The 25441-nt window shown below is 41.9% G+C and overlaps 1 protein-coding gene across 3 annotated transcripts in view; it reads left to right on the top strand.

The window, feature by feature from the left end:
• LOC121326688 (phosphatidylinositol 3-kinase regulatory subunit gamma) overlaps positions 1–25441 on the top strand; it is a 112176-nt gene that overhangs the window by 5517 nt on the left and 81218 nt on the right. For 2 of the 3 annotated variants that reach the window (XM_041270053.1, XM_041270055.1), the window contains exons 2-3: positions 21288–21383; positions 21840–21917. In XM_041270053.1, the coding sequence (XP_041125987.1) occupies positions 21288–21383; positions 21840–21917 (174 nt within the window). The remainder of the gene's footprint in view (positions 1–21287; positions 21384–21839; positions 21918–25441) is intronic. The other variant, XM_041270054.1, reaches the window with a different exon arrangement.

Raw genomic sequence — 25441 nt, 5'->3', positions numbered from 1 at the left:
AGAGGCCCATGGAGTCTGCTTCAGTCTTTAAACTTGGAACAAGTGGCTTGTTTGAAACCTGGTACCCTGCTGTCTGACTGCTTCATAGAAGACATTCATCATTCCCTCTGCCCGCCTCCCTCTGTTTTAATTAAACCTCCCTCAGACTGTCTCATCTTGTTGTTTTTTTTTTTTTTAGATTTGTTTTGGCTGCTGGGGACTCAGGATGTTGATAATATTGTTTTGTCAAAACCCTATTTTAACTTGCTTATTTAACAAAGAATATTGAAATAGAATATCGAAATGTGTGAAACTCTTCCAGACCGTTGCTGGCTTCTTTACCAACAAAAACAAAAACACCCTATTATACCCCATTCTGAACCATATACAGTATATGAGGGAGTGCTTGGAGAAATCTTGGAGAAAGACTGGTCCAAAAGCAAGGCAGGTAGAGTGTGACTGGCAAACTGATGAATGGAGGGCAATCAGCGCCTGTGGGTTTTTATTAAATGAGGAAGTAAAGCTTTGTGAATTTCATGACAAGCAATGTAAATGTATGAGCCGAGGCGTCCGTCACCAGCCTAGTTCCTTTGTGCATCGCGATGTGGGGAGATTTGCAGCTCCAGGTGTTCGCTGTATCAGTGGCGTTCCTGCATAGAGATGTTCAGTGCTCTGGAGAAGGACCTGTCTGCTGGCTGTGAAGCTGTCAGGTTGTCAGGGAGTGTGCTGGCAGCCCGGTCTTTGCAGAGGAGTCTGGACTGTTACTGTTACTTACTATCTGATGAACAGGTGGACCTCTTGATCAGCTTTGCCAAGGCAGACATTGGAAGATGTGTACCGGCTCCGTATTTCAAATTTAAAAACACAATGTGTTGTTGTTAAAACTGGATGAATCCAGAGGGGTTTAATATTTATTTTGATGTACTCTAGGCTTCAGTATTACATGCGCAACAAGAGCTTAAATATCACATTGTTCTCAAGAACAAAATCAGTACTCAGTCATTTGTAAGACCCTGTTTTTACCTGAACAGTTCTCCTATAATGTGTCACATTTTTCCCCTATTCTTTTCCTATGCTGGGCATTACCAACCCTTCCATATGCTTTGCTACACCTAAGCTTTACTACACTTTACCACACTTTATCATGTTTGTACTATGGCATGCAAGTCCTGTACATTTTGTAAAGTTCATGCTTTATAAAATACAGTGAAGCTAAACACTTACAATACAGTTTGCACCTAAATTAAAATTGTAGCAACTCCACCCTTAATGAAAATGCGTGTTTTGAAATGGCAATGTTCCTCAGTAAGGATAGTACCTAGAAATATGATTCATGGCTTTCAAAGTGCATGTATCTAATCAATGCATCTAAGAGACTACATTCTAGTCCTCAGTTTTCTGAGGTGCATTCATTAATGTCTAGTCTTCTGTTACTCACTGCGAGCTAATGTCACTTAAGATTGGACAACATACAGCAAATGCATGTAGCTTTTCCATACTGTCATTCTTGTGTTGTTTTACTGTTACTGAATAGTGTTGCCAGTTTATAGCATTGAATATGTAATGTGATCAAGTATACAGTCCGATCTGTTGCCTGGACTATACCATGGCTGAGAATTCTGGAAAGAACTAAGCACAGGAACTAATTCACAGCTGATTCTAATCGCAGTAGAACAGAACCCTTTTTATAATTCTGAGTGCAACCCTATGACAAAGTGGCCTTGTGGTCCCTTTCGAATGAGCTTCAGATTTATAGGCTGCTCCCTCATTTGAATTCTGGCCTTGAACCTATTGAGGTGTCAGTAATGGTAATTAGCTTAGCTACAGTATACTTACCTTTTACAATGTAAGCACTCTGAAAATCTGAAAAAGACTTCAAGAAAGTTGTAGGCGAGCGCTTTTGATGGTTTTTATTTTATTTTTTTTTTAAAGATGGGTTTTGGCTGTGCATTTTGATACAGAGAAATACAGATGTACCTACACCCATTATGGTTGTAAACACGTCAGTCGAGATTTAAAGATTTTCTGAAAAATATTTAGAAAACATCCAAGCATTTCCACACATGGTGTTAATAGAGCCTTGCCTTCTCCTTGCCAATAGCAGCGGTGAGCCTGTGAGCCTGCTGAAGACATGCCACAGATGCAGAGGAGTACAAATACACATTGCGTACTGTGTTTGATGCTCTCAGCATGGACCTTCTCACGCTATAAACACTAGCATCTCATTGTTCTCAGCAGGCTGTAAAGCACAGGGAGAAACCTTTCTATGAAACGTCTGGTGCAGTTAGAGCAGGTTTTACATGAATTCATACAGACCTAAGCCAGCATGCAGTGGAAAACATGAAGTTAAAAGCCTTCTGGAATTGGCAGAATGTATACTGGATGTTTATGGTAAGGGAGACTTCTCTAAGACAACACTGCATCATTAAATCCAAGGCAGACCCGACCATGAACTGCTTTCTTCGTTCCAAAGAAATAATAAGAAAAACAAACCAGCCAGTAATTGAGTTTTGTAAAAGAAAAAGATTGTCATTAAAGAAAAAGATTGTCATTGTCTTTATTAAGCCACATAATTCAGAGCATACACTGAGGTATACGTAGTTCCAGAGGGAGTGTCACATTGGCTCTGGCACTCCCACGGGTTAGGGAGGCAGGCAGGGACTGCTTCTCATCTCGCTGCAGCAGACCCTGCTGGCCAGACGAGCTCAGGCGGAGATCTGCAGGGCTTCAGAGACCTCCAGATGCCGGGAGCGCTCTGACGTCTGGCTCCGTCGTGGGATCGGAGGATTCCCAATGTATAAGGTCTGCTGTACAATATAAAAGAATAGGCTGGAAAATCTTGTATCTTGTCTCTCAATATATGAAACGGTGTGCCTAGCCTACCACTACTTTGAAACTCTAATGTACAGCAAAATAATATGTAAAATAAAATACTATGTAATAAAAAGAAAACTTTTATTGATTTCATGTTTTATAGCCGTCTGTGAAACAGGGGGAGAGTTAGTGTGTGAGCAAATGTAATTCCTGCCTTAGTTTCCAAGCACTGTTTTAATTGGCTCATAACTTTCCAAGAATCTGGCCAAAACTGAACCGCAGCACTTGTCAGACCTACAGGGTGACTTTAATAGAAACAAACACATCCGCTGCTAATTAAATCATTACCTCTGCTGTAAACCAGCCTTATTTTAGTGACGTTAATGCAAACTAGGGTGGCTGTAATTGGGTTAAGCACAAGACTGGTATTACATTGTTGAAAAACATGATGTCTGGCTCTGCCGCTTCTAACTGGATGATAAAAATGAAAAGAGCGATGTTCCCTCACTGAAAAACAAAACCGCCAGGGACTCTTGCAAAGATAAAGCACTGAATACACACAATAGAAAGCTCCTTATAGCCACGCAGAGGGAGCTGCTTTTTAAACCAACGTTGCCCTGAACCCTATTCACACATCTCCGCATCCAGATTCAGAAAACATGCACAGTCCAGCACCCATGAGTGCTCCCCACTGTGGTGTGAAACACAGTCCAGCACTCAATGACTGCTCCCCACTGTGGTGTGAAACACAGTCCAGCACTCAATGACTGCTCCCCACTGTGGTGTGAAACACAGTCCAGCACCCATGACTGCTCCCCATTGTGGTGTGAAACACAGTCCAGCACTCAATGACTGCTCCCCACTGTGGTGTGAAACACAGTCCAGCACCCATGACTGCTCCCCACTGTGGTGTGAAACACAGCACCCATGACTGCTCCCCAGTGGTGTGAAACACAGTCCAGCACCCATGACTGCTCCCCATTGTGGTGTGAAACACAGTCCAGCACACAGTCCAGCACCCAATGACTGCTCCCCATTGTGGTGTGAAACACAGTCCAGCACCCAATGACTGCTCCCCACTGTGGTGTGAAACACAGTCCAGCACTCAATGACTGCTCCCCATTGTGGTGTGAAACACAGTCCAGCACTCAATGACTGCTCCCCATTGTGGTGTGAAACACAGTCCAGCACCCATGACTGCTCCCCACTGTGGTGTGAAACACAGTCCAGCACTCAATGACTGCTCCCCACTGTGGTGTGAAACACAGTCCAGCACCCAATGACTGCTCCCCATTGTGGTGTGAAACACAGTCCAGCACCCAATGACTGCTCCCCACTGTGGTGTGAAACACAGTCCAGCACCCATGACTGCTCCCCATTGTGGTGTGAAACACAGTCCAGCACCCAATGACTGCTCCCCAGTGGTGTGAAACACAGTCCAGCACCCGTGACTGCTCCCCATTGTGGTGTGAAACACAGTCCAGCACTCAATGACTGCTCCCCATTGTGGTGTGAAACACAGTCCAGCACTCAATGACTGCTCCCCATTGTGGTGTGAAACACAGTCCAGCACCCATGACTGCTCCCCACTGTGGTGTGAAACACAGTCCAGCACCCAATGACTGCCCCACTGTGGTGTGAAACACAGTCCAGCACCCTGACCTCCCCACTGTGGTGTGAAACACAGTCCAGCACCCGTGACTGCTCCCCATTGTGGTGTGAAACACAGTCCAGCACCCAATGACTGCTCCCCATTGTGGTGTGAAACACAGTCCAGCACCCATGACTGCTCCCCACTGTGGTGTGAAACACAGTCCAGCACCCATGACTGCTCCCCACTGTGGTGTGAAACACAGTCCAGCACCCATGACTGCTCCCCATTGTGGTGTGAAACACAGTCCAGCACTCAATGACTGCTCCCCATTGTGGTGTGAAACACAGTCCAGCACTCAATGACTGCTCCCCACTTGTGGTGTGAAACACAGTCCAGCACTCAATGACTGCTCCCCACTGTGGTGTGAAACACAGTCCAGCACCCAATGACTGCTCCCCATTGTGGTGTGAAACACAGTCCAGCACCCAATGACTGCTCCCCACTGTGGTGTGAAACACAGTCCAGCACCCATGACTGCTCCCCACTGTGGTGTGAAACACAGTCCAGCACCCAATGACTGCTCCCCATTGTGGTGTGAAACACAGTCCAGCACTCAATGACTGCTCCCCACTGTGGTGTGAAACACAGTCCAGCACCCATGACTGCTCCCCATTGTGGTGTGAAACACAGTCCAGCACCCAATGACTGCTCCCCACTGTGGTGTGAAACACAGTCCAGCACCCAATGACTGCTCCCCACTGTGGTGTGAAACACAGTCCAGCACCCATGAGTGCTCCCCACTGTGGTGTGAAACACAGTCCAGCACCCATGACTGCTCCCCATTGTGGTGTGAAACACAGTCCAGCACCCAATGACTGCTCCCCATTGTGGTGTGAAACACAGTCCAGCACTCAATGACTGCTCCCCATTGTGGTGTGAAACACAGTCCAGCACTCAATGACTGCTCCCCATTGTGGTGTGAAACACAGTCCAGCACCCAATGACTGCTCCCCACTGTGGTGTGAAACACAGTCCAGCACTCAATGACTGCTCCCCATTGTGGTGTGAAACACAGTCCAGCACCCATGACTGCTCCCCATTGTGGTGTGAAACACAGTCCAGCACTCAATGACTGCTCCCCATTGTGGTGTGAAACACAGTCCAGCACTCAATGACTGATCCCCATTGTAGTGTGAAACACAGTCCAGCACTCAATGACTGCTCCCCATTGTAGTGTGAAACACAGTCCAGCACCCATGACTGCTCCCCATTGTAGTGTGAAAGACAAGGCAAATGCCTGCTGCTGTAGTTCTGAGCCCTCACATACCGGGGATTGCAAGAAAGAAACCTTTCAAAGCATCTTCAGTCCATTTTGATGTTTTAAATGATTGCTCATTGTGGCTGGCACTCCAACAGGGGTTTTAATTGCCCAAGCCCCCACTAATTACCAGGGTAGCATGAACATTGCTAGGAGCACACCATTCACTGGGCAAACTCCAGCGACACCAAATAAATGACTAGCTGTAAATCAGAACAGACACACGAGGCCTGCACTGCGAGCTACGGTGAAGGAATAAAAGTGAACATCACTTTGAATTATTAAGAGTGCTGTTCCAGGAAGACGAGGTACATCAAGCAACTTGACACTCTCTGATTAAACTTCTTCTTTTTTCTTCTTTTTTTAAATACTCTGGGGTTTTGTTGTCGCTTGCGACAGTGAAACAGTCTCCCAAAAGTTTATCTCGAGAGCTAAAAAGGGTAATGCAGTCTTCTGTAAAGATGTGATCATACAGCTGTATTAATAATGTCTTTGTGTCATATATTCTATGTATTCCTATATTCTATTATTATAGCTATATATTAGACAGAACGCAGTATAGAGTACTTTGCAGGATACAAGAAGAGATCCAGCCACTCACAGTCTCAGCCTGTATCTTATGGCATCCTGTAAAGAATTAATATATATATATATATATATATATATATATATATATATATATATATATATATATATATATATATATTATATTAATTACTGATATTTAAAAAAAAATAAAACATAATTAGAAGAGTGAAAAGCAGGCTTTCAAACAGTTTTCACTGTATATTTGTATATTTCATTTCTTCTGTGTCAGGTTTTCTCCTCATGTGTGACATGTAAGTATGGATTTCAAAGGGCTTTTAAAAATCTCTCACATGCACAGTCTGACACGGTTGGAGATTCAGTTTGACAGTGCAATGGAGTCTCATTACTTGTGCAAGCTGCTGAAGAGATTTGTAATAACGGCTGTGTGATAACGTGATTATCCATTAACCACAACACTGCTCTTCACTTCATGTCTTTTATTTTCCAGACCTGATAATATTTTGATTGTATAATTTTATTATTAACTAGTTTATAAATGTGCATTTTGCAGGAAACTGTCTGTCTTTGTTGGGGACACGTCCAAACATTAGTTGTTCAAATCCGAAGTGGTTATTCAGCTGCATGCAGTGCAGACAGTTTTTAGGTTTCATATCCTAATATATCATCAGCATTTGATTGTTTTTAATTACCACTAAATCTAATTACAGACGACTATAAACTGCGGTGCAGTATAATAAACAGAGTCAGCATGCAGTTCCTCCATATAAAACTGGTACGCACTGTAATTGCAAGGCACAGCAACTTTAATAAGGTCAAAGAAAGAAGTGGCTTCACTTTGGGCTAGATGTCTAAAGAGCTTCAGGATACGTTTCTAATGAACAATGCAGCCCTCAAGAAATAAACTGGAGTGAGAGGGGCTTGCATCCCTTGTGGATCCCTGGATCATATTGTTCTGAAGTTTCTAGCTCTTCGGATCAGTGTCTACTGGAGACGGATCATGGAATAAGGCTTCAAATCCTTTAAGCTGTGACAGATTTATCTGCCACTTTTCAGCTCTTTTTTAATACCCTGTAACTGTGTAGTTGTAAGTAAATGCATTTAAATTTGGGCAGGCTGGTAGTGGCGGAGGATGAGTGCTGGTTTTGTGTGTGAGGGATGCTGGGCATCAATGACACTGAAGCTTACAAAAAATGGGTAGTGTTGGTAAAGCCCAGTAGATACATGCCTTATCTTATCTTGGAGAGTTTTTCTTGCCTGATTTGGTAACTGCTGCACTACTGTTAAAATCGACCCAGATGCAAACTGTGGTCAGCATCAAATATCCAGCCTGAAGCCACATTGTGGTGCAGCTTGCCTTTGCAAAACCCATGCATTGTTATTGTTTTGAATCAATACATTGGGGTTAAGCTTCTGGGGGTTTTAGGTCAGATCCAGTAAAATACAAGCTTATTTTTTTCAGGCAGTATTAAATAATTGCTCCTGCCACTGGCATGGTCTGTATTAAAAGCACAAGTTCAGACTGTTCTCAAGCCTGCAAGTGGAAATCAGGTCCCATGCACTAACAACATCCAAAAAAAGATGATATGCCTCTATCAAATAGGTCAGAGGCGCAGACGCATGCTTCTTCAAAGTTCTTGTTTGGGTTCCAGGTTCTGTAAAACATGTCCTAATATCAGACTTGGCCATTTCTCTGGATACTTAACTCAACTTCATTTAATTTTGGTTTATTTTATTTCTGGAGCACCTTTCATACCACAGTATCTCAAAGCGGTTTATGTTGGTTAAAACAGAAAGAAGTGTGCAATATCAAGAAATAGCAGAAATGTAAAATAGAAATAATACAAATAATAATTCAGTAAGCAGCAATCCGTCCAGTAACTGTTTTTTTTGCTTAACATCGTTAGAAGGTTTTGTAATTCTCGGCAAGCGTTTTCTGGCAGATCTCCCTGTACCAGCTACAAATGAGATCTGCGGTTCACCGTCACACTCACTTGCCAAGGTTCCTGGTCGTGCACAAATGAATAAAAATAACAGCAGCTGTTCGTCTTCACAGATGCTCAGATGACTGGAGGCTCCCATTGTATAACTGCCTCTTGTGTTTGCTGCTGAAGAATATGTACACGTGTAAACCTGGCCGGGGGGGGGGATACTGAAGGCTTTATTTTTAACGATGGTTTAAAGTAGGCTGCGCAGGCTGTGTTTGTGTATGTCTACCAGCACCATCACTAGGACCTTTCATCAACAAGCTGTTTTAGAAACCTGAAAAGAAAACAAGCCCCAGACATCTGAGTGCCCAGATTCGGTTTGGGTTTGCGTTTGAGAAATTCATAACCGTTGCTTCCCTAACAGAAATCTATTTAAAACGATTGAAAGCTAAAAACCAACAGCTCAGAGGGCTTCCATCTCTAGCTAAGATTTTTTGTTCCACTCCCTGGAGAATAGGCTTAATACGCATTTGCTCATCATTTTTATAAAAATAAACCCCAGTTAAAAGTTGGTGGGGTTGAGCTTGAATGGGCCAACTTACCCCCCAAAAAATTGCTAATGCCAATAATGGGTTAATATTTGAACGACAGCTTTGATTATGTGTATTACTCTTGTGCAACCTAGACCCTCTGAATGGAAGTATTTTGTTGCCCACACTTAAAAGGAGACAGCAGTTGAGCACAGTACAGTCCAAGGGGATTGTAACTGAGGCAAATGGATTTTACACATCTGGCTATCATGTGAAGCAACAGTTGTAATTTTCATTACCACAGATTCAGTGGCAGAGATGGGTCTGTACTGTTCTCTCGTTGCAGGCTGATGGAGTTCTAATGATTCAAGAGTTTCAGAAATAAAAAAAGAGTGTTCAGGTCTGTGGTGAACAATATCACAGCTCAGGCAGTACACTTACTCAGGTTCCCCCCATTTCAATAAAACACGCATAGTAACTGACAAAATAATAGGGAATTAGTCTTCAAGCTTCAGCCTAGTTTTTCTTGAGTGTAGATTAGTTTTCCCTTGTTTGAGGCCCCACCTTTCAAAAGAGTTACTGTGGTGTTTTAAAAAAGTGGCCAACGTTTTCCCTAGAGTTGTAATATATTCCAACAGTCTTTTTTTCTAACAACAAATTCAACTAAAGCATGTGAAGTCCTCTACTGTGAATACGCTGGGGGGGTCATGGTTGGAACAAATCCTAAAGAGGTTTATAAATGCATTATACAGTACATCAGCGCATTCCAAGATTCTTCGGTGCTTAGCAAGCTCCTAGCACAACATGCCAAATGCATAATCTAGGCACAAGTTTAATCAATGGGGGAAGATAAATGAGAACAAATAATAATACAGTAATAATAAACATTACTGATTTATTGCTGCAGATTTTTGCTTGTCATAAAGGCTCTTAAATAAAAATTTAAAAAAACGGGGCACTGTTTAATTGAAACGTGTATTAAGATGTTACTTTGTAATTGTGAATGTGATAAGCACTGCAGGGTAGATTCAGGCATTGCACTGAACATTTAGTACCATTATGAGTCAGGGAAGAAAATATGAATGCGCTCCTCAGGAACTGAAGCTGTTGCTGTATTGCTGCTTGATAAGGAGCACCTTCAGATGCAATCCGAAAGATCTAAAGGAGTCTGTAGTTTAGGTAACATTCTTGAAAATTGAAGGCAGTTGTTGTTTTTACCAGGTGGAGGTGACAGACAGACATGATTAGTGCATGTGGGTCCACAGTTTGAATACACTGATAATAGTGTCACCCCTGAGTAACACACCTGAAACACTCGCATGGCTGTTGGAAATGCTCTTTCTTTTGTGAAACAGAGGTTGTATTTAGATCTGGCACCACTTCAATCAATACAATGATCTTACTTGGTCAATACATTTGTGCTGGGCTAAGTCCTTAGTTTAATTCAGTAGCAGAAAAAGACATTTATTGAGCAATTAACATTTGTCCTCTCTCTCTCTCTCTCTCTCTCTCTCTCTCTCTCTCTCTCTCTCTCTCTGTTGCTTTGATACACTTTGTGGCACTGGGCTAATGAATGCTGAATGCTGATTTCCTGCAATCTCCACGAGACTAAGTAGCTACTGTATCTCTTGTGCTCAAAACAATTTGATTCCTATCGAACAAAAAGTATATCCCCATAGAACAGACAGGCAGCCAGCCCTATAGCCTTTGATTTAGCTTTGTGTCGAGATTATACCTTTCCTTGGAATGAAAGTGTAATCTTTTGAGTACACACGCTGCTGTGCAAAGCTCTGCTCTTTTAGACTGCTGCTGTTTTATAAATTCTATCACACTCAAACCAATTAACATTGTTAGAATGCCGCTGAAATGTTATCAGGTCTCACACCTTTCATGTGTCGTTTTTAAAGTTTAAAGGAGTATCGTCATTTTCGTTGTATAATTATTTTGCAAATTTTAGGGTTATTTTCGGAGAATGTGTTTTTTTCCTGGTTAGTATTCTTGATTGTGTAGTGTGAGATGATGTACAAGAGGATGAAGGGTGATAAGTCATGTGCCTTATACCCAGGGTGTGTACTTACACAAAGGGCATGTTATACTCCGTAAGGATCATTGCAATTATTGAATGTGAATTATCTTAATCACTTAAGATACTTTAAGGACTGCAGCCACTGTAAGGGTTGCAGCTAGTCTGAGCCCTGGTAAAAACTCAAGAGTCAGGTTTTGCAGCGATTGTTGGAATGCTGTGCACCATCTAGACTGATGGATTGGAGATGTTTTTATTCCTTCTGTTCGGGAGAGCTCTTTTGTACATGGATGCAAGCACAGCAGTTGTGATTAATGTAGCTCCAGCACTCCACTGTGACTGGCAGGGCATGGAATGCAAATCATTGTGGACAGGGGGCTCGTGAGTTATGGGTTTAAAAAAAAATAAAGCAATGGAGACGTAAGGGTCTGGCAGCTTCTCGTGGGAAAAACGATGTCTAGATTTGTTTCACTTGTGTAGTACTGTAAATGTAATTGATTTTTTGATACAATAAAGTTATTTTGCAAGAAGAGGGGTTGGCGTTGACTCAGGCGGGGGAAATTACAGAAATTATTGTTGAAGAGCCAGTATTTTAAACTTTAGGTAGATAGATTACGTTTACAATTAGGCATGCTTAAAATGGAGTGGTATAGCACATTAACACATAAACCAGAAATTAATGGTGAAAATTTGACTTTCAGCTAGAAGTTTGGGTGGGGCGATCGTTCAAACCGGGCAGAATCTGGAGAGTTACAAAGGGTTCAGTTGAATTATGTTTGCTGAATGTTCAGAAAACTTCCACACTGCACTGGTGAAACCCTCCAGCCTTTACACCAAGCCATTTAATATACTGCTCTATCGCTGACATCTTGTGCTCAAGCCACACTGAAATCACTTACACAACCTAACCTGGATATTATAATCACAGGAGACCTTCAGTAGACCATCAAACAGGCTTTCACAGGTTAACCAGGAATTGGTACAGCATGGGTGAACTAGTCTGGAAATGTCTGTGCATTTTCTGTGTTCAAACCCCCACATCCTGAGACACAGGGACGCTGTGTTATGTTATTGCCAGCTGAGCCGTCTCAAATCTGTGGCTCGGGAATACTAAGGGCAGGCTTGCTGTAGCATACAAAACCGTGCTGGCACTACAGCACAGAAGTCCTTGAGCAGACCTAAAGGCACAATTACTGTGCAAAAAGTGCGTGTGCATCAGAAAACCAGACCCTTAAAACCACTGCTGAACAGCACTGTACTGTATGCTTATAAGTGTACGAAGGCTACCATGAGTCAAATTGAGAGTATATTTCTCGAGCACTCTTTGCTGTGTCATACAAAGAGTGTAAGAGAAAGTGCACTCTGAACTTGATTAGAGGGAGCCACCCAACACTTATAAACATATCATAAGTAATTGATTCTAAATTGAAAAAAACAGACGAAAAGCTGATAGTAACGTTTATATACAGTAGAACCCGTTGTGGTTTAAACATTTAGAATGCTTTGTCATTTGTCATTGATCTATACTCTCTGCGAAAATTCTAAGTGCAGTTGATGCTAATAGGATCCAATGGGGGCTAATGTTGAAATGCACTTTCAAGCAGTAATTATATAGGTGAACCCTGTAAGGTCTCAAAGGGGATTTTGTATTCAGGCATCACAAGATGGGTGTTATTGGTCAATTTCTAATGTCACCGGCACCTCAAGTGGTTTAATTTGCACTTCCTCGCTTGACTTCATGGTGCCTCAGAAAGAACAGGTCCGCTCTATACTACCACCTGTCTAGTAGGAGCTGGGTTGCTGTTCTGTTAAAGGTGCTGTCCTTTAAAACATGTTCTATAAAGAAAAAGGAAACAATATAGCTGGTATTCTGTTTGCAAACAAAAAAGCATGCAACCCTCTTACGTGACCTGTCCGAGGGCAAAGTAATTTCCGTCAGCACTCTTTTGTACAAAATAGCTTTTACATCGATGTCCTTAAAAAAATACCAGCAGTAATGCATTAGAGCCGTAGGTTATTGTTTAACATAGCTAGTAATTGGTTGAAAACCGTTAGGCTGATTAAACTGGAAGGGGGCAAGCTCAGTCTGCATGGGCTAAACCATTGATCATAGCAAGTAAACAGACAAGAATACACATGCATTTATTCAGGTCATTTTAAAAGGCTGAATCAGCAGTCTTTTGTATTTTATTACAATTGACTTTCACTTTTCCTTGTAAGTAAGCTGATTTGGGTGGCATTTTCTGATGTCCTTGGGCAGTCGGTTGACAGCTAGTGTTGACACTCGTAATGAAGGGCATGTCATTTATCTGATTGCTTGGGATTGAGTGTGCTGGACTCTCGTTCCCTGCTGGCCGTTGTTGCAGAGGCCATCAGACTAACAACCATCAAGCTACTCCCATCATCAGCCTCCCCAGTGATCGTGTTAATGGATGGATTGGGGAGCCTTTATGAGAAGGAGAGCGGGTGGCTTTCTTTGCTCTGTGTCCCCTAGTTCCACACTGCCTTAAGTAGCAAAAGAGCAACACAGGGTGTTGATGCATACACTATCAGGGCAATTTTCAACATTCTTAAACAACAGACTAGTTGCCTATTCCACTATAAAAGTTTATCTGCATGATAATTTTGATGTTGATTCTTTATCAGGCTATGCAGTTGCTGTTCTATAAAATGTGGTTTTTTTGTGTCTGTGCATTTTTTTATCATGTTGTATGATAGTTCCCAAGAATTCATTACCATGCTTTTACTACTAGGCTTTATACTTTGCTTTATTTTTTATAACAGTTTACTACAATAATAATTGTAAAAGGAGTTTGGAAAAGGAGCTGCAGCATTTTGTGGGGGTTCATTTTCATCTAATTCACGTTATTTCTGTATGCCTGCTTCACCTCGGATCACAGATTTGAATGAACTATAGAAGTGATTTAAAGCTGTAGTACAGCAATGCGGGATGACTCCCATGCTTCATGCAGTAATTGTGATTTTATGTTTCAGTAGCATTGGGTTCAGTTGGGAAGATGATTGTATCGTAAAGCACCTTCTTAAGAATTCCCTGTGCAGACACACAAAGCTCCTCTTGGTTTTAGTAACAGTATCATTCTGCAGAGCTTCAAAAACAGATCAATGCAGAGGAAGTTCTAGCTTTGCACAGAGCATGTGGAACTGCATGCTAATCACATAGAAATGAATGCAGATAAGGGACGTGTTGTTCTCATGTTAAGTGTGTTCATACCAGTGAACAAAGGCCATGCTTGTAACATTAGTGTTTTACGATACATAGATTGAGTTTCATTACTCTTGTTCTTAGTTTGAGCTGAGCTACTGTAATGAATTGACAGTCCATTAAGGGAAAAAACATGTCTTGAAGGGAACATTGTGTCCTTAAGGCAGATCCTACTTAGCAAGAAACTGTATGTCAGGATGGATTCTGAAGAGGCAGGTTAACGCAAGGAGTACAAGGCATTGGAAGAATCACAATATTAGCATGTTGCCCTTTTCATTCTTTCATATTCTCTCTTCCAATACAGTTGAACCCCCATTTTATCCTAACTCCTCTGGGGAAATGAGCATCAGGACAAAGGAGAGTTGAATTCCTTGTAGGGGGACACTTCTAGTGCTGACAAAGAGAGTTAGACTGTATTTCTGTATTTGTTAATGCAGAATTGTTTGGCAGTCAAGTTAGGGGTAGTAATGGATGGTTATGTCTTATATTATTACCGTTAGGAGCTTAGCATGTAGAAGGGTTGCTTTTAATCTTGTCAGGTATGGAGCAGCCCATATGAATTCCCATCAGCAACCAGAAATCCACCTCCAGTACTAATCAAACAGCTGCACAGAGCAACCCTGCTAAGAAGGCTTGTGATTTAAAAGAGCAAAGTCTCTTATTAGAAGCATAAGTTGCTGTACCTATGAAAAATACTAATAATACAGCAATCCTTCACTATAATGCAACAAAGAAAGGAGTATTGTTCTGAGGGATTTAAGTGGCTAGCAACCCTGGGGCTCCCGAGTGACACATCCAGTAAAGGCGTTGGAGATCGCAGGTTCCAATCCAGGCTATGTCATTGCCGACCGTGACCAGGGGTTTCCAGGGGGCGGCGCACAATTGGCCGAGCGCCGCTCGGGTAGAGAGGGTTTAGGTCGGCAGGGCAATCCATGGTTCACTGCGCACCAGCGCCCCCTGTGGCTGATAGGGCGCCTGCGGGTCTGCAGTGGAGCCATTCAGATCTGTGTTGTCCTCCGGCACTATAGGTCTGATAGCGCCTCTGTGGATCCGCAGTGCGAAAAAATGATGGCCTGGCAGGAACTCGTTTCGGAGGACGTGTGTTTCTGCTTCCGTTTCCCGAGTCGCCGAGAGATTGCACCAGTGAACTGGGACTAATAATAACACAATTGTTGATTCCAAATTGGGGAGAAAACTGGGGTAAAAATAATTTGGCAAAAAAAAAAAAAAAAGTGACTATCAACCCTGATGCAATAAGCTGTAAGTACATCTGGTTTTCTGCCTGACACTTTCCGTTTATTATGAAATGCAAGACCAATCAAATGGGTGCAGTTTTTAAGTAGGCTGGCCGGGGCTGTGCCCCAGTGTCTGAGCCCCCTGGACAGCAGCCTTGTTTCTGAACTGAGTGTCTGTACCGCTGCTGCTGACACCAGTGGCCATGCTCTGAGTATTTATAGCACTGCAGAGTGACACAAAAGAGTGGGAGACAGAGCTGGAGGCTAATGTTACACAGGGTAGCGAAGAGGCTTGATACCACTTCGATCCTTGTTTAAAACTAATTGGATTTGTAGGGCATTGTAGTGAGGTCCTTTTGTGACTCGCTGTTGTTTTTTTTATTCGTGATAGACGGTGATGGTTATAAAAGTCATTAAGAGGAGCCCCGGGGGCAGGGCTTTGAAGAAATGGGGAATCTTTGTTCTGTCTCCACGAATCTCTAATAAATCCAGGGCTAGAAATAAGACTTATATTGCATAGCAGTTTCATTCATGCCAGCTTGAGTAGCCACAGTGTATGGGAAACAAGCTCGGGTGCGTCGTATTTAACTCTTTGCAAAACCAGGAATGGATTAAACTGCTGTACAGTGGGAGTCTTATTTCCATCCTTGTAAAGCTGACCTCAGCTGTGTTTCTGTTAGAAGCCACCCAATTATGGTTCTATCTTGGCTATCAAGCTAAAGGGAGGGTGTAAGGGGGGGGGGGGGGGCAAAGCATGATAACCAAGAGATAGTAGAGACTTGTTTATTTTAGACATTCAGGTATTTGGTTTTAAAACAGACTGATGGAATGTATAAAGGGCAGTGACTGGTTTCTCTGTCTGAGACAAAGAAATACCCGATTTATTCTCTGTTTTGTTTCAACCTTAGTTGGTTCAGTAATTAAAAGTTACCCTGGGTTGTGCCTACTGCCTAAGGAAATGAATCTGTTCTTAATTTTCAATGTCAATTGAAACTAAAGCAACAGACTGTTGTTAAACCGTATTCATGTTGGACATAATGCTACTATTTTATAGATTTTATTTGTTCTTGTGGAAAAAAAGTATAAACTGATTATTTTCCGAAACTGTAGCATAAACGGTAGTATTTAAAAATAATGAATTTCCGTAGAACACATAAGCAGTCTAGACCGAAGTTGAAGCAGCCGAGTGCTTGCGTGTTTCACCGTGTATATCCTTATAAACTGAGCAGTGACTGGCACTACGGCAAGGTGTGTGCATCTGAGTAACAGACACACAGACCCACAGCTTATGAAGTGAGAGTGTTAAAACAATACCCAGACTCGATGGCAAGGGCTGATTCTCTTCTATACCATCCCTGTACCAATTTAGTGGGATGGTTAATGTGTAAATCTTCTTTTACGGTCTAACCCAAACTCTGTACCTACCCCTAACCCCCTTAACCTTAAGCATAACCATAACCCTCTTCTCAAACAAATGTGTACTTACATATATCGTGCAAAAAGATTTACACAGTAAGCACATTGTAACTGGGCATAATAACATTGTAATTCTGTGTAAGTACACGTGGATTTACTAAGTAACTTAGTAACTTGATTGTTCACCTGGGGTTTTGGGAAGTGCTTGTGTTGGGCTGCAGTGCTTGTATTGCCTTTTTTGAATAATGGTGACATATTGGTATCTTCAGTAAATGAATTGAGCCAATAACACTCTATCTATTCATAATAAACCCCACACTGCACCTGATCCATCACGAGCAGGCAATTTTATTAAAGTGTCACACAAAAGAATACTCAAGAAGACAGGCTGGCTCTTCCTGTGAGATCTTGCTGCTCTTGGCAGATCTCGCTTCGATTTCATGCGGGAGAGGGCAGGTGTGATATAGCATTGCCAGTTCAATCTGCCTGCATTTAGAAATCGCTCTGTAAAATGTTGAAAGATAATTAAATAATTTGACAGAGCAGAATGTGGGCTGGGGGAAAAAAAAAGAAAAAACATCTTGTTCTTTTAATTCTAAAGGCATGTTTTAATGTGGCTGACTCTGGCCCCAGTTCCTCTCCACCCCTCTGATCCACCCTTTTTATTGGCTGGAACAAAACGGTAGCATATAACTGCAGGGATTTCACTGCCAAGCGGCCTTTCCCAGGCCTGCGTGTCCTTGGACTGTGTAAAGAGCTGGCAGGAGAAGTCAAGCTGAAGTGTCTGATAAATGCTTTCCACTGTGTCGTTCACCATTAATGCTTTGCCACGTTCCGTGGCGAGGTATGTAATCTCATCACTTACCCATAAACTGTTCACTGATATTTTGAAATCCATTCGTTGTGTTAAAACATAATTTTGTGTTCTTTTAGAATTTGTTTTTATCAGTTTGGCAGCAATAGGGTTCAGCCAGAGGCTACTGCTTGAGTATCCCAGAGTCCCCCAAATCACCTTTTGGTTGGCACAGGCTGCCAGCTGGTTTGGGAAATAAGATCTCTAATGCCCAAGAAACATCAGAAACCTCACTCCAATCCACAGCAGCTGTAGCGACCTCTGGGGGTTGACTTCAACAAACATTGTGCACACAAGTTAGCACTTAGACTCTCTTGATTCTTAAAGTTATATTACTCCAAAATCGTTTTACGATTGTAAGTGGTGTTTGTGATTTTTTTTCTCTTCAGATAAAAGTAATGCTAATGACAGTTTGGAGTAAATAACTTTGAGAATCTAGCCCTGAAACTTTAAACAGTGTGTAGGAGCTGCTCTGCTCTGATAACCTTGGCAATTGACTCCAAAGTGATAAAACCCTGCCACCATAATTCTTCTTAATTGTTTGGAATGCATGTCAGTATGTGTGGAAATTGAAGAAATTTTAATGTTGCATGAAAATTAATTCAGAATGAAGCCTGGAGGGCTAGAGCCTGTTTTTTTATCCTGCTATCAACATTGTCTGTGAAGAGAATCTGCATCTGCAATGTTTGCTCAAGCTTAACACATGATTCAACAACACGTCAAGAAAAGGGTATCTTTCCATTAGCTTCAATATAAGTAGCAAACTCTTCCTTCATTTCTTGAACATTTTGCTGGGCTTCTTCCAAGTTCTGGTTCCTGACAACACGCCAGTTGTGCTTTCACTTTTGATATTAATCCATCTTTCGGGTGAGACGTTGTTGTAAGTGACTCTGCAGCTGATGCATAGTTCACACACCCTAGTCTTGTATCTTTTAAAGCGATTTGTGATGGTGCTCCACTATGAAAGGTGCTATAGAAAAATAAGTGATTATTATTATCTGATAATCGTGGTGTAACAAATAAAGAATGCATATCAAATTGCAATGAGAAGTAGAATGTGAATTGTGATTTTTGCAGTGATTAGAAAGGGGTTGATGATTCATGAACGATGTAAATATATACAACAAACCTGTACACCTACAGTACCTGTCTGACGTAAAAACCCAGATTCAACTCTGACCAAAATACATACCTGTCTTAAAAAGGTGACAAATTTAGAAAAACAGACTAGCCTAGAAATTGCAGGAAGATCAAAAAGCAATATCTTTGCAAGTGATTGTGCATATAAAGGATGGAAGGTGCTGTGCAGTTTAAATGCAGGTTTGATTACAGCTCGAGTCTAGGGGAGACGGGTTGGGAGAATTTGGGGAGAGGGGAGAGGGGTTGTCAAGTTACCCCTGATTGTGCCCTCCTCATCAGTGAGCACATTCTTACTCATAATGTGGTGTTTTTACCCACAGGTTGGATATGTGAGCTGTCACTGTGATCAGGACATCACACACAATCTAAGGAATTAAAAGCTAATTTTCTAATGTGAGAGCTCCTCCTGTGTCTCTATGAGTACTCTATGGGGTTGTGATGATCCGCTTTAGTGGTGGAATAATATCCATTAGCAATTGGATAGAGTAAGTGAAAAGTGTCAGGCTTTGCAGTTTCCTCAAAGCGTATTTAAAATGGAGACCCCAAAAACACAAGGCTGCAGAGCGTGCTCCAGTCTTTTTATAAAAGATGGAAAAAAAAACCCAAAAGTTATAAATCATCATCATATGGCAATTGTTTTTAATGTTATGTAATTTTAAAAAATTATAACATTATCATTTTTTATGACAAACCAGTGAGGACCCACTGCAACACTCCATCAGTTTTTTTTTTTTTTTCACAGAGAATGAGGGCTCCCCCTTGTGGAATGCTTGAGTAATGTGTTTGTTGTAAGATGCAAGATTCTCGTCCTAGACCGTCTCTCGTCTCATAGAATGTTAGCATGTACTCTAGCATTACTATCACTGCTATGCATGATCTGCACCAGTTCTCACTCACACAGGCAGCTTCCATGCTATAAAGGAATGATCTCTACAATAGGATGTGCAATGAGGACCCGGGGGGGCACAGAACAGAAGCCAAGCTGAGAAGCAGGCTTTCTGCTTGTAGATATAAGAGGGATCAATTGTGAATGACACAAGCATTCATACCAAGCGCTGGGATATATACAAACAGATGGTGTGGACTGTGATGTGCTCAACTAGAATCCAGATACAGTAGTCTGACAGGGCTTTAAAACTAGTAGTAGCATTATAACATACAGTACAGTACAGACCCAAACCAGCCACCCGAAATCAAAACACACAACCGCTTAAAGAAATAAAAGTGTTCAATTCTGTGTTTAAAATAACATTCTGATCGTTACAGCGTTTCAACAAAAAGTGAATGGTTTATGAAAATGTTTTCACCAGCATTTGCTGCTGTTCAGTTTTATGCTATGGAAGCTTCTGAGCTCCATGGTACAGTTCTCAGCTGTGGATGCTTAGGAGCTGAAAGTTCAATCCTCCCATCTCACCCACAATGCCCTTCTCCTTCACCTTGAGAAGGCATGCCGCTGCTGCGGCTGTGTTCGGGAGAGAGCAGTTATTGTTAGCTGAGCCATGCAGCTGTAAATGTACCCTCTCACACTTTATTAAACACAGTGGTTAGTTAGCTTGGCCACTGAGCTTTTGTTTTAAAAAGAACAATTGCTCTCTAAGGAAGTCGACTGCACATCATATTCTTCACTTACCCATCCTGTTAAATGTTTATTTGTGTGTGTGTGTGTCCAAATGGTATTCTGTCAAACTAAATGGTGAAAAATAACAGACTGATTTCTTATTAAATGTAACCTTTTATATAACCTGTAGGTTTGGTTGAGATTAAACTGCCTTCCGGTTGTTGGCCCTTTTGGAAAGTTGCAAAAGCAGACTGTCCATAGCGATTAGAAAAACTGCAGGCGCAGCCAGAGACACATTTTAAGTCAGCTGGGAGCTGTCATGCAGTGTTTCTAGCACAGGAACATCACAGGGGATTTCGATGAGCCTGCATGCCTCATGCATATTGAAGAGATTTCAGTCATGATAAAGGGCACAGGTCAAGTGTGTGCACATTTCAATCTGAGGTCCTTATTCTGAGGCACCTGGTAATATCCTGCTGGCATCACGCATTTCAAATGGACTGTCTGGGTAAACTAAGCCAGATTTCTGGATTTGAAGGGCTCGGCACCGCAGCACCCCCAGAGCTCTGAGTGTGCTGGTGAAATGAAAGCAGTGCAGAGACAGGCCCTCATCTTTCAGACAAGACAGAGCAGCTCATGGGTTCTTCATAGCTAATGGCATTTAGCTCTCTTTCTTTTTTCTTTGTCTCTCTTTTCTTTCTTTCATTTTTGCATTTGCCTATTACTAAGCAAGGAATGTTTTAAGACCACAAACTCCTTTAAATTTAGATGACAAGAAGTGTCTTCGTATTGAAACATAAAGCAGATACCTGTACAGGAAAAACAATGAAGAGACCTGTGGCTGAAGGTATCGGTCAATCAATCAATCTAACAATAAGTTAATAAACTGCCATAATTCATGCTTGTGTGTTTGTATTTTTTATCTATACCTAATAAGCATTAAGACCTCAATGCTTAGTCTCTTCTTTTTTTGGTACAGTATAGGATCTCATTCCCGTGCCAGTTTGTGCCACATGTATTAGGATTTGACAGATCCAGTCCCCTGGGGGCGTAGGGCAGCTGCTCAAGCAGTTTGGTGGCAGCACTGGGATCCCCATCCTCAGTGTTTTCTCTGTGCTTTCCTTTGACAGGTTCCTTGGGGCAGGCTCATCTTCCAGAGCCGCTGACTCTCCCGGATCAGGCGCCCGTGGTGGTGATGAGAATTATAGAGGCGTTGGAGAGACCGGGTAGGCAGTCAGTTTATCTCACACACTTCAGACCCTTAAAGCGACACGCCTCTTCAAATACAACAACCAATGCATTTGAATTGTCCAAGCGATCCTCAGGATTGCAATGCTAATGAGTCTAATCTGTCTGGCAGCATGACAGAGGTCAGAATGGGTTACACTGAGGCTGTGATGCAGACACTCAAAGTTCAGTCCTTTTTGAACTGTGCCCACATGCTGTAGCAATGCACATTCCCAGAATCTCTGGTAATTTGATAAAGTCATGATCAGTGTAGGTTTGGCGTGCATTCTATTATATTGCAGTATGTATTGTAAGAGGTGAGTGCAAAGCTTGATATGCATTTACAGAACTGATTATTTAAAGCCACGTCTGATGCTTTTCTTCCCAGAGTAATACACAATGCATCTGTGTTGAGAAATGCAATGCTGTATAATTGTGTGTTTTCTTTGTGGAAGGTGGAGAGGGCGAGTCTCTATATAGATCTCCTCCTGGCTCCTCCTGCAGCACGGAGCTCCAGCAGGCTCTGGATGCAGGTGAGTCTCACATCCCCCCCTCGCTCGGTGTTGCTTTTTGCAATGGCTGGTGACTGAGAGAAGGGAGACTAAGAAAAGTCTCCCCGCTGCCTTCTAAAGGGGTGCACAGGTTTGAAATAAATGTTTTGCAGCACACCTGTTAAAGTATATATACTTGGTTAAAGAAACCGCAGTCACATGTGCAATATGAGAGCTTGTATTATAATCCACCCAAGCTGTTTCTCACTAACTTGATAACATTAATTTTATGCTCTGCGGCATTCACCCTGAAAGAATAGCTTTGATTAATTGTTTTGTTTGTTCTCTATCAACATTTACCTCTAGCAAATACAGGAGTACCTGAATAGACACACTAGGAAACTGTGGCAACCTTTAAATGTTATTCCTAGTGGTACCACAGGGGGGTGCTCTATTATAACACTGCATGCAGCTGATAGCCTTGGTGTGTAAAGCCAGCTGAACACTCAGTTGTGGTTGACAAAAGGATTTTTTTTTTTTTATTTGCTAATATTCTGGTATTATTTCCTGTAAATTAGCCAGGATTGTTTAGCAGGTGTGCAACATATTTAATGGCAGTCCTATATCTATACCTGTTTGTCCATACCCCCAGAGCAGTTTGACTGTGTGTTGTGAGCAGGGGACTGTTTCTCAACAGCTTCTTCAATCTGACCAGCATTGCAAGAGCACTGCGAGAACACAATTCGGGAGCTCCAGACGCTGTTGAGCTTGTTCATGGAGGTTTGCAAAACAACCAAAACATTTTACAAAACAAACAATATCATTATTTTATGAATTATTTTTATTTATTTATTTTTTTTGTAGTGGAATTAAGTGCACATTTTCTTTGTTTTATCGATCAATGCTGTCCTTAGATGCAAAAAGACACTTTGTGGAAATAGATCATTCAATAAATGCATTACCTATTGTATGTGTTACTGGAAGGTCAGTATGCAAATAATAATAATAATAATTCTTAAGAAAATCACTGTTTTAGTGGCTCTCCAATCCCTTCAGATTTATCACGCCACCACTGCCCCCCACTAATTAGATTTCAACCAGGCAGGCTGTCGATGCATCAGCCCCTCATTTCCTCTACAGTTCTTACGTACGCACAGGGTCTTTTTCATGTGGCTTGATGATAGTAATTGAACTGTTCCATTCCATCGGTATCTGATAAGGAAGCCCCAGCTGAGGGGCTACGCGCATACAGAAGTGCATGACAGTCCCATTAGAAGAAGCGCTGATGTGGATCATAAAAAAGCAGTGATTACAGTCCTGATTGGGAGCTTGCATCCAGTGCAGACACACACAGATATTCTGTATATAAATGCATGTGGTTAACTATCTTCTGGCAGAATTACAGCTTGTATTTGTATGACCATGATAGCTGTCACTCCGATCGCATGACTGTATTTATTTTTCCACTGGTTGAGAAAGACATACCGTTGTCATTCTGAAGGCGTCCTTTCATATAAAGCCCTGTATTTCCTTCATATTAGATTGTATTAAGTTATAACCCATTCACTGGCGAGCAGAGCGATGTTAATAGGATACAGCAGCATTACCCTAATCACTACAGTGTTAGCACCATCCATAGAAAACAATGCTTGTATGCTGCTAGTTAGAGGCATAGTGAAGCTGCTTTGCTTCTAGCAAGTAGTGCTGTGTCTAGCTGATCAGTTGTGGGATTTTCGATATTAGTTATTTCTAGATTTCAGTGCCACATTGTGGTTATATCTAAAAAAAACCTTCATTTTATCTTCCAGTTTTCTGGTTTTTGCTTCACCCCCAGATTGTGCAGCTAACAGTAGGGAACGTCATGCAGGATATGTGCCCTGCAGCAGTCATCTGAATCATTAAGCGCCATTAAGGGCTGCTGAGGACCTGGCTAGCTGGTGAACTGACTTCTCCAGCACTCTGGCAGTCTGTAGCTGTCATCATGTTGTTGTTCTTTTCATTTCTATTCTTCTTCTTTTTCTAGATAACGCAGCACTTGGCACAAAAGAAAACGCTGCTTACTTCCCTCTAAGTGATCCGCACTCATTGGCCAAGGGTGATGTCATCATACATGCAATAGTCAATAACCTATTAGGGCTATAGATTTTACAATCAGCTGGGGAAAATGCGCATTTGCTGCCAAAGCTGATTTTTATTACACTAATTTACTGAGCAGTGCGTTTAATAGACAGGAGCGTTTGTCATGAAGTTAATGTAATTTCAGAGTCAAGTGTGACAGAGAGTGTAAGGATGCAGCATGCATCTCTCTGTGTGAGGCCTGCAGCAGGACATTAAATAGCTGACTGGAACCCTTAAATGCCCAAGTGGGGTGAAATCGGACCCCATGCTCACATGTTTTTTAGCTTTCATATTTAGCATCCCAGTGGTTAACCATAGTCTTGAAATGATTGCACACAAGGGCTATTTAACTAGGCTCTCACAGGCTCAAATCTGAATCACAAATGAGTTAGGAGTAGCACGCAGTGGACTACAAACACTCCTGTGAACTCAGGTTCATTTGTAATTAAGGAAGAGGGATAGTATTTTTAGTTTCAAGACCTAATGTACAGACTTTGATTAACAGTAGATGCTTCATGTTTTCATGTGCTTGTAGATCAGGGTTTCATGTCTTATTGTTGGTGTCGGTAGGTACATGCTGAAGTTTGCCTAGCCATGCTTTAACATAAACGTCTGGTTTGTACAAACTAATCGGATGCTATTGTAATGAGCGCTAGTTTTTTGGCGTATTGACGTTTTGGGTTGTGTAAGAAACTAGTAATTTTCCCACCCTCAGACGTCACATCCTAGAATATATTGTTACAGTAAAATTCTGTCACAATTTCTGGATCAGGAAAGCATTTATTTATTTTTTGTACATGTTATGTTTTTTATTTATTGCATGCAGTTGGGTTCGTCATTTGAAAACAGTATAATTTTTGCCTGTCACACAAGAAAGATACCAGCTCTGGGATCAGGAGGCGATTCGGCACAAATGAACCCCTGTATGAACCGAAAGCAACAAAAAGTCTTTACTTTTTCAAACTCGTCTGTCTTTTGTGGTAGCTTTACAGAAAATCAAGATGCCACTAACAATGTAAAATATAAGTATATTCTGAAATGTCTCTTTAAATTATATTAGCGCAAATGATATTTCCTCGTGTCTGGGAGTTCATTCAGACGTCACTGCAGTTCAGTACAGACACATCTCCAGCACAGTCTCCTCAGGGGCTTGCTGAAGAGCGCTTGAACACGTCACACGAGACGGAGGGAGCGATTCGAAGGAATAATTGGTGCTGTGACTGGCGGTGCCATTTCCCGAATTGAATAGATGGTTTCTCCACAATCAGACTCTAATTCCGTTGCATTAGCTGCGTGGAAGGAAGAGAGCAGCTCTGTGTGACAAGTTAACGAATGAAAAAAAAGTCATGTTTGTAGAAGCAGAAAGGAATACAGGATGAGCCTGAACAAAAGATCTGGCCTCGGTGTGCAGGATTGTGGGGAGGGGGCTGTTCCAGTGAAGCTTGTCT

The sequence above is a fragment of the Polyodon spathula genome, chromosome 14 (genome assembly GCF_017654505.1).
Source record: "Polyodon spathula isolate WHYD16114869_AA chromosome 14, ASM1765450v1, whole genome shotgun sequence".
Classification (NCBI taxonomy): Eukaryota; Metazoa; Chordata; class Actinopteri; order Acipenseriformes; family Polyodontidae; genus Polyodon; species Polyodon spathula.
This window is presented reverse-complemented; position numbering and strand designations above follow the sequence as displayed.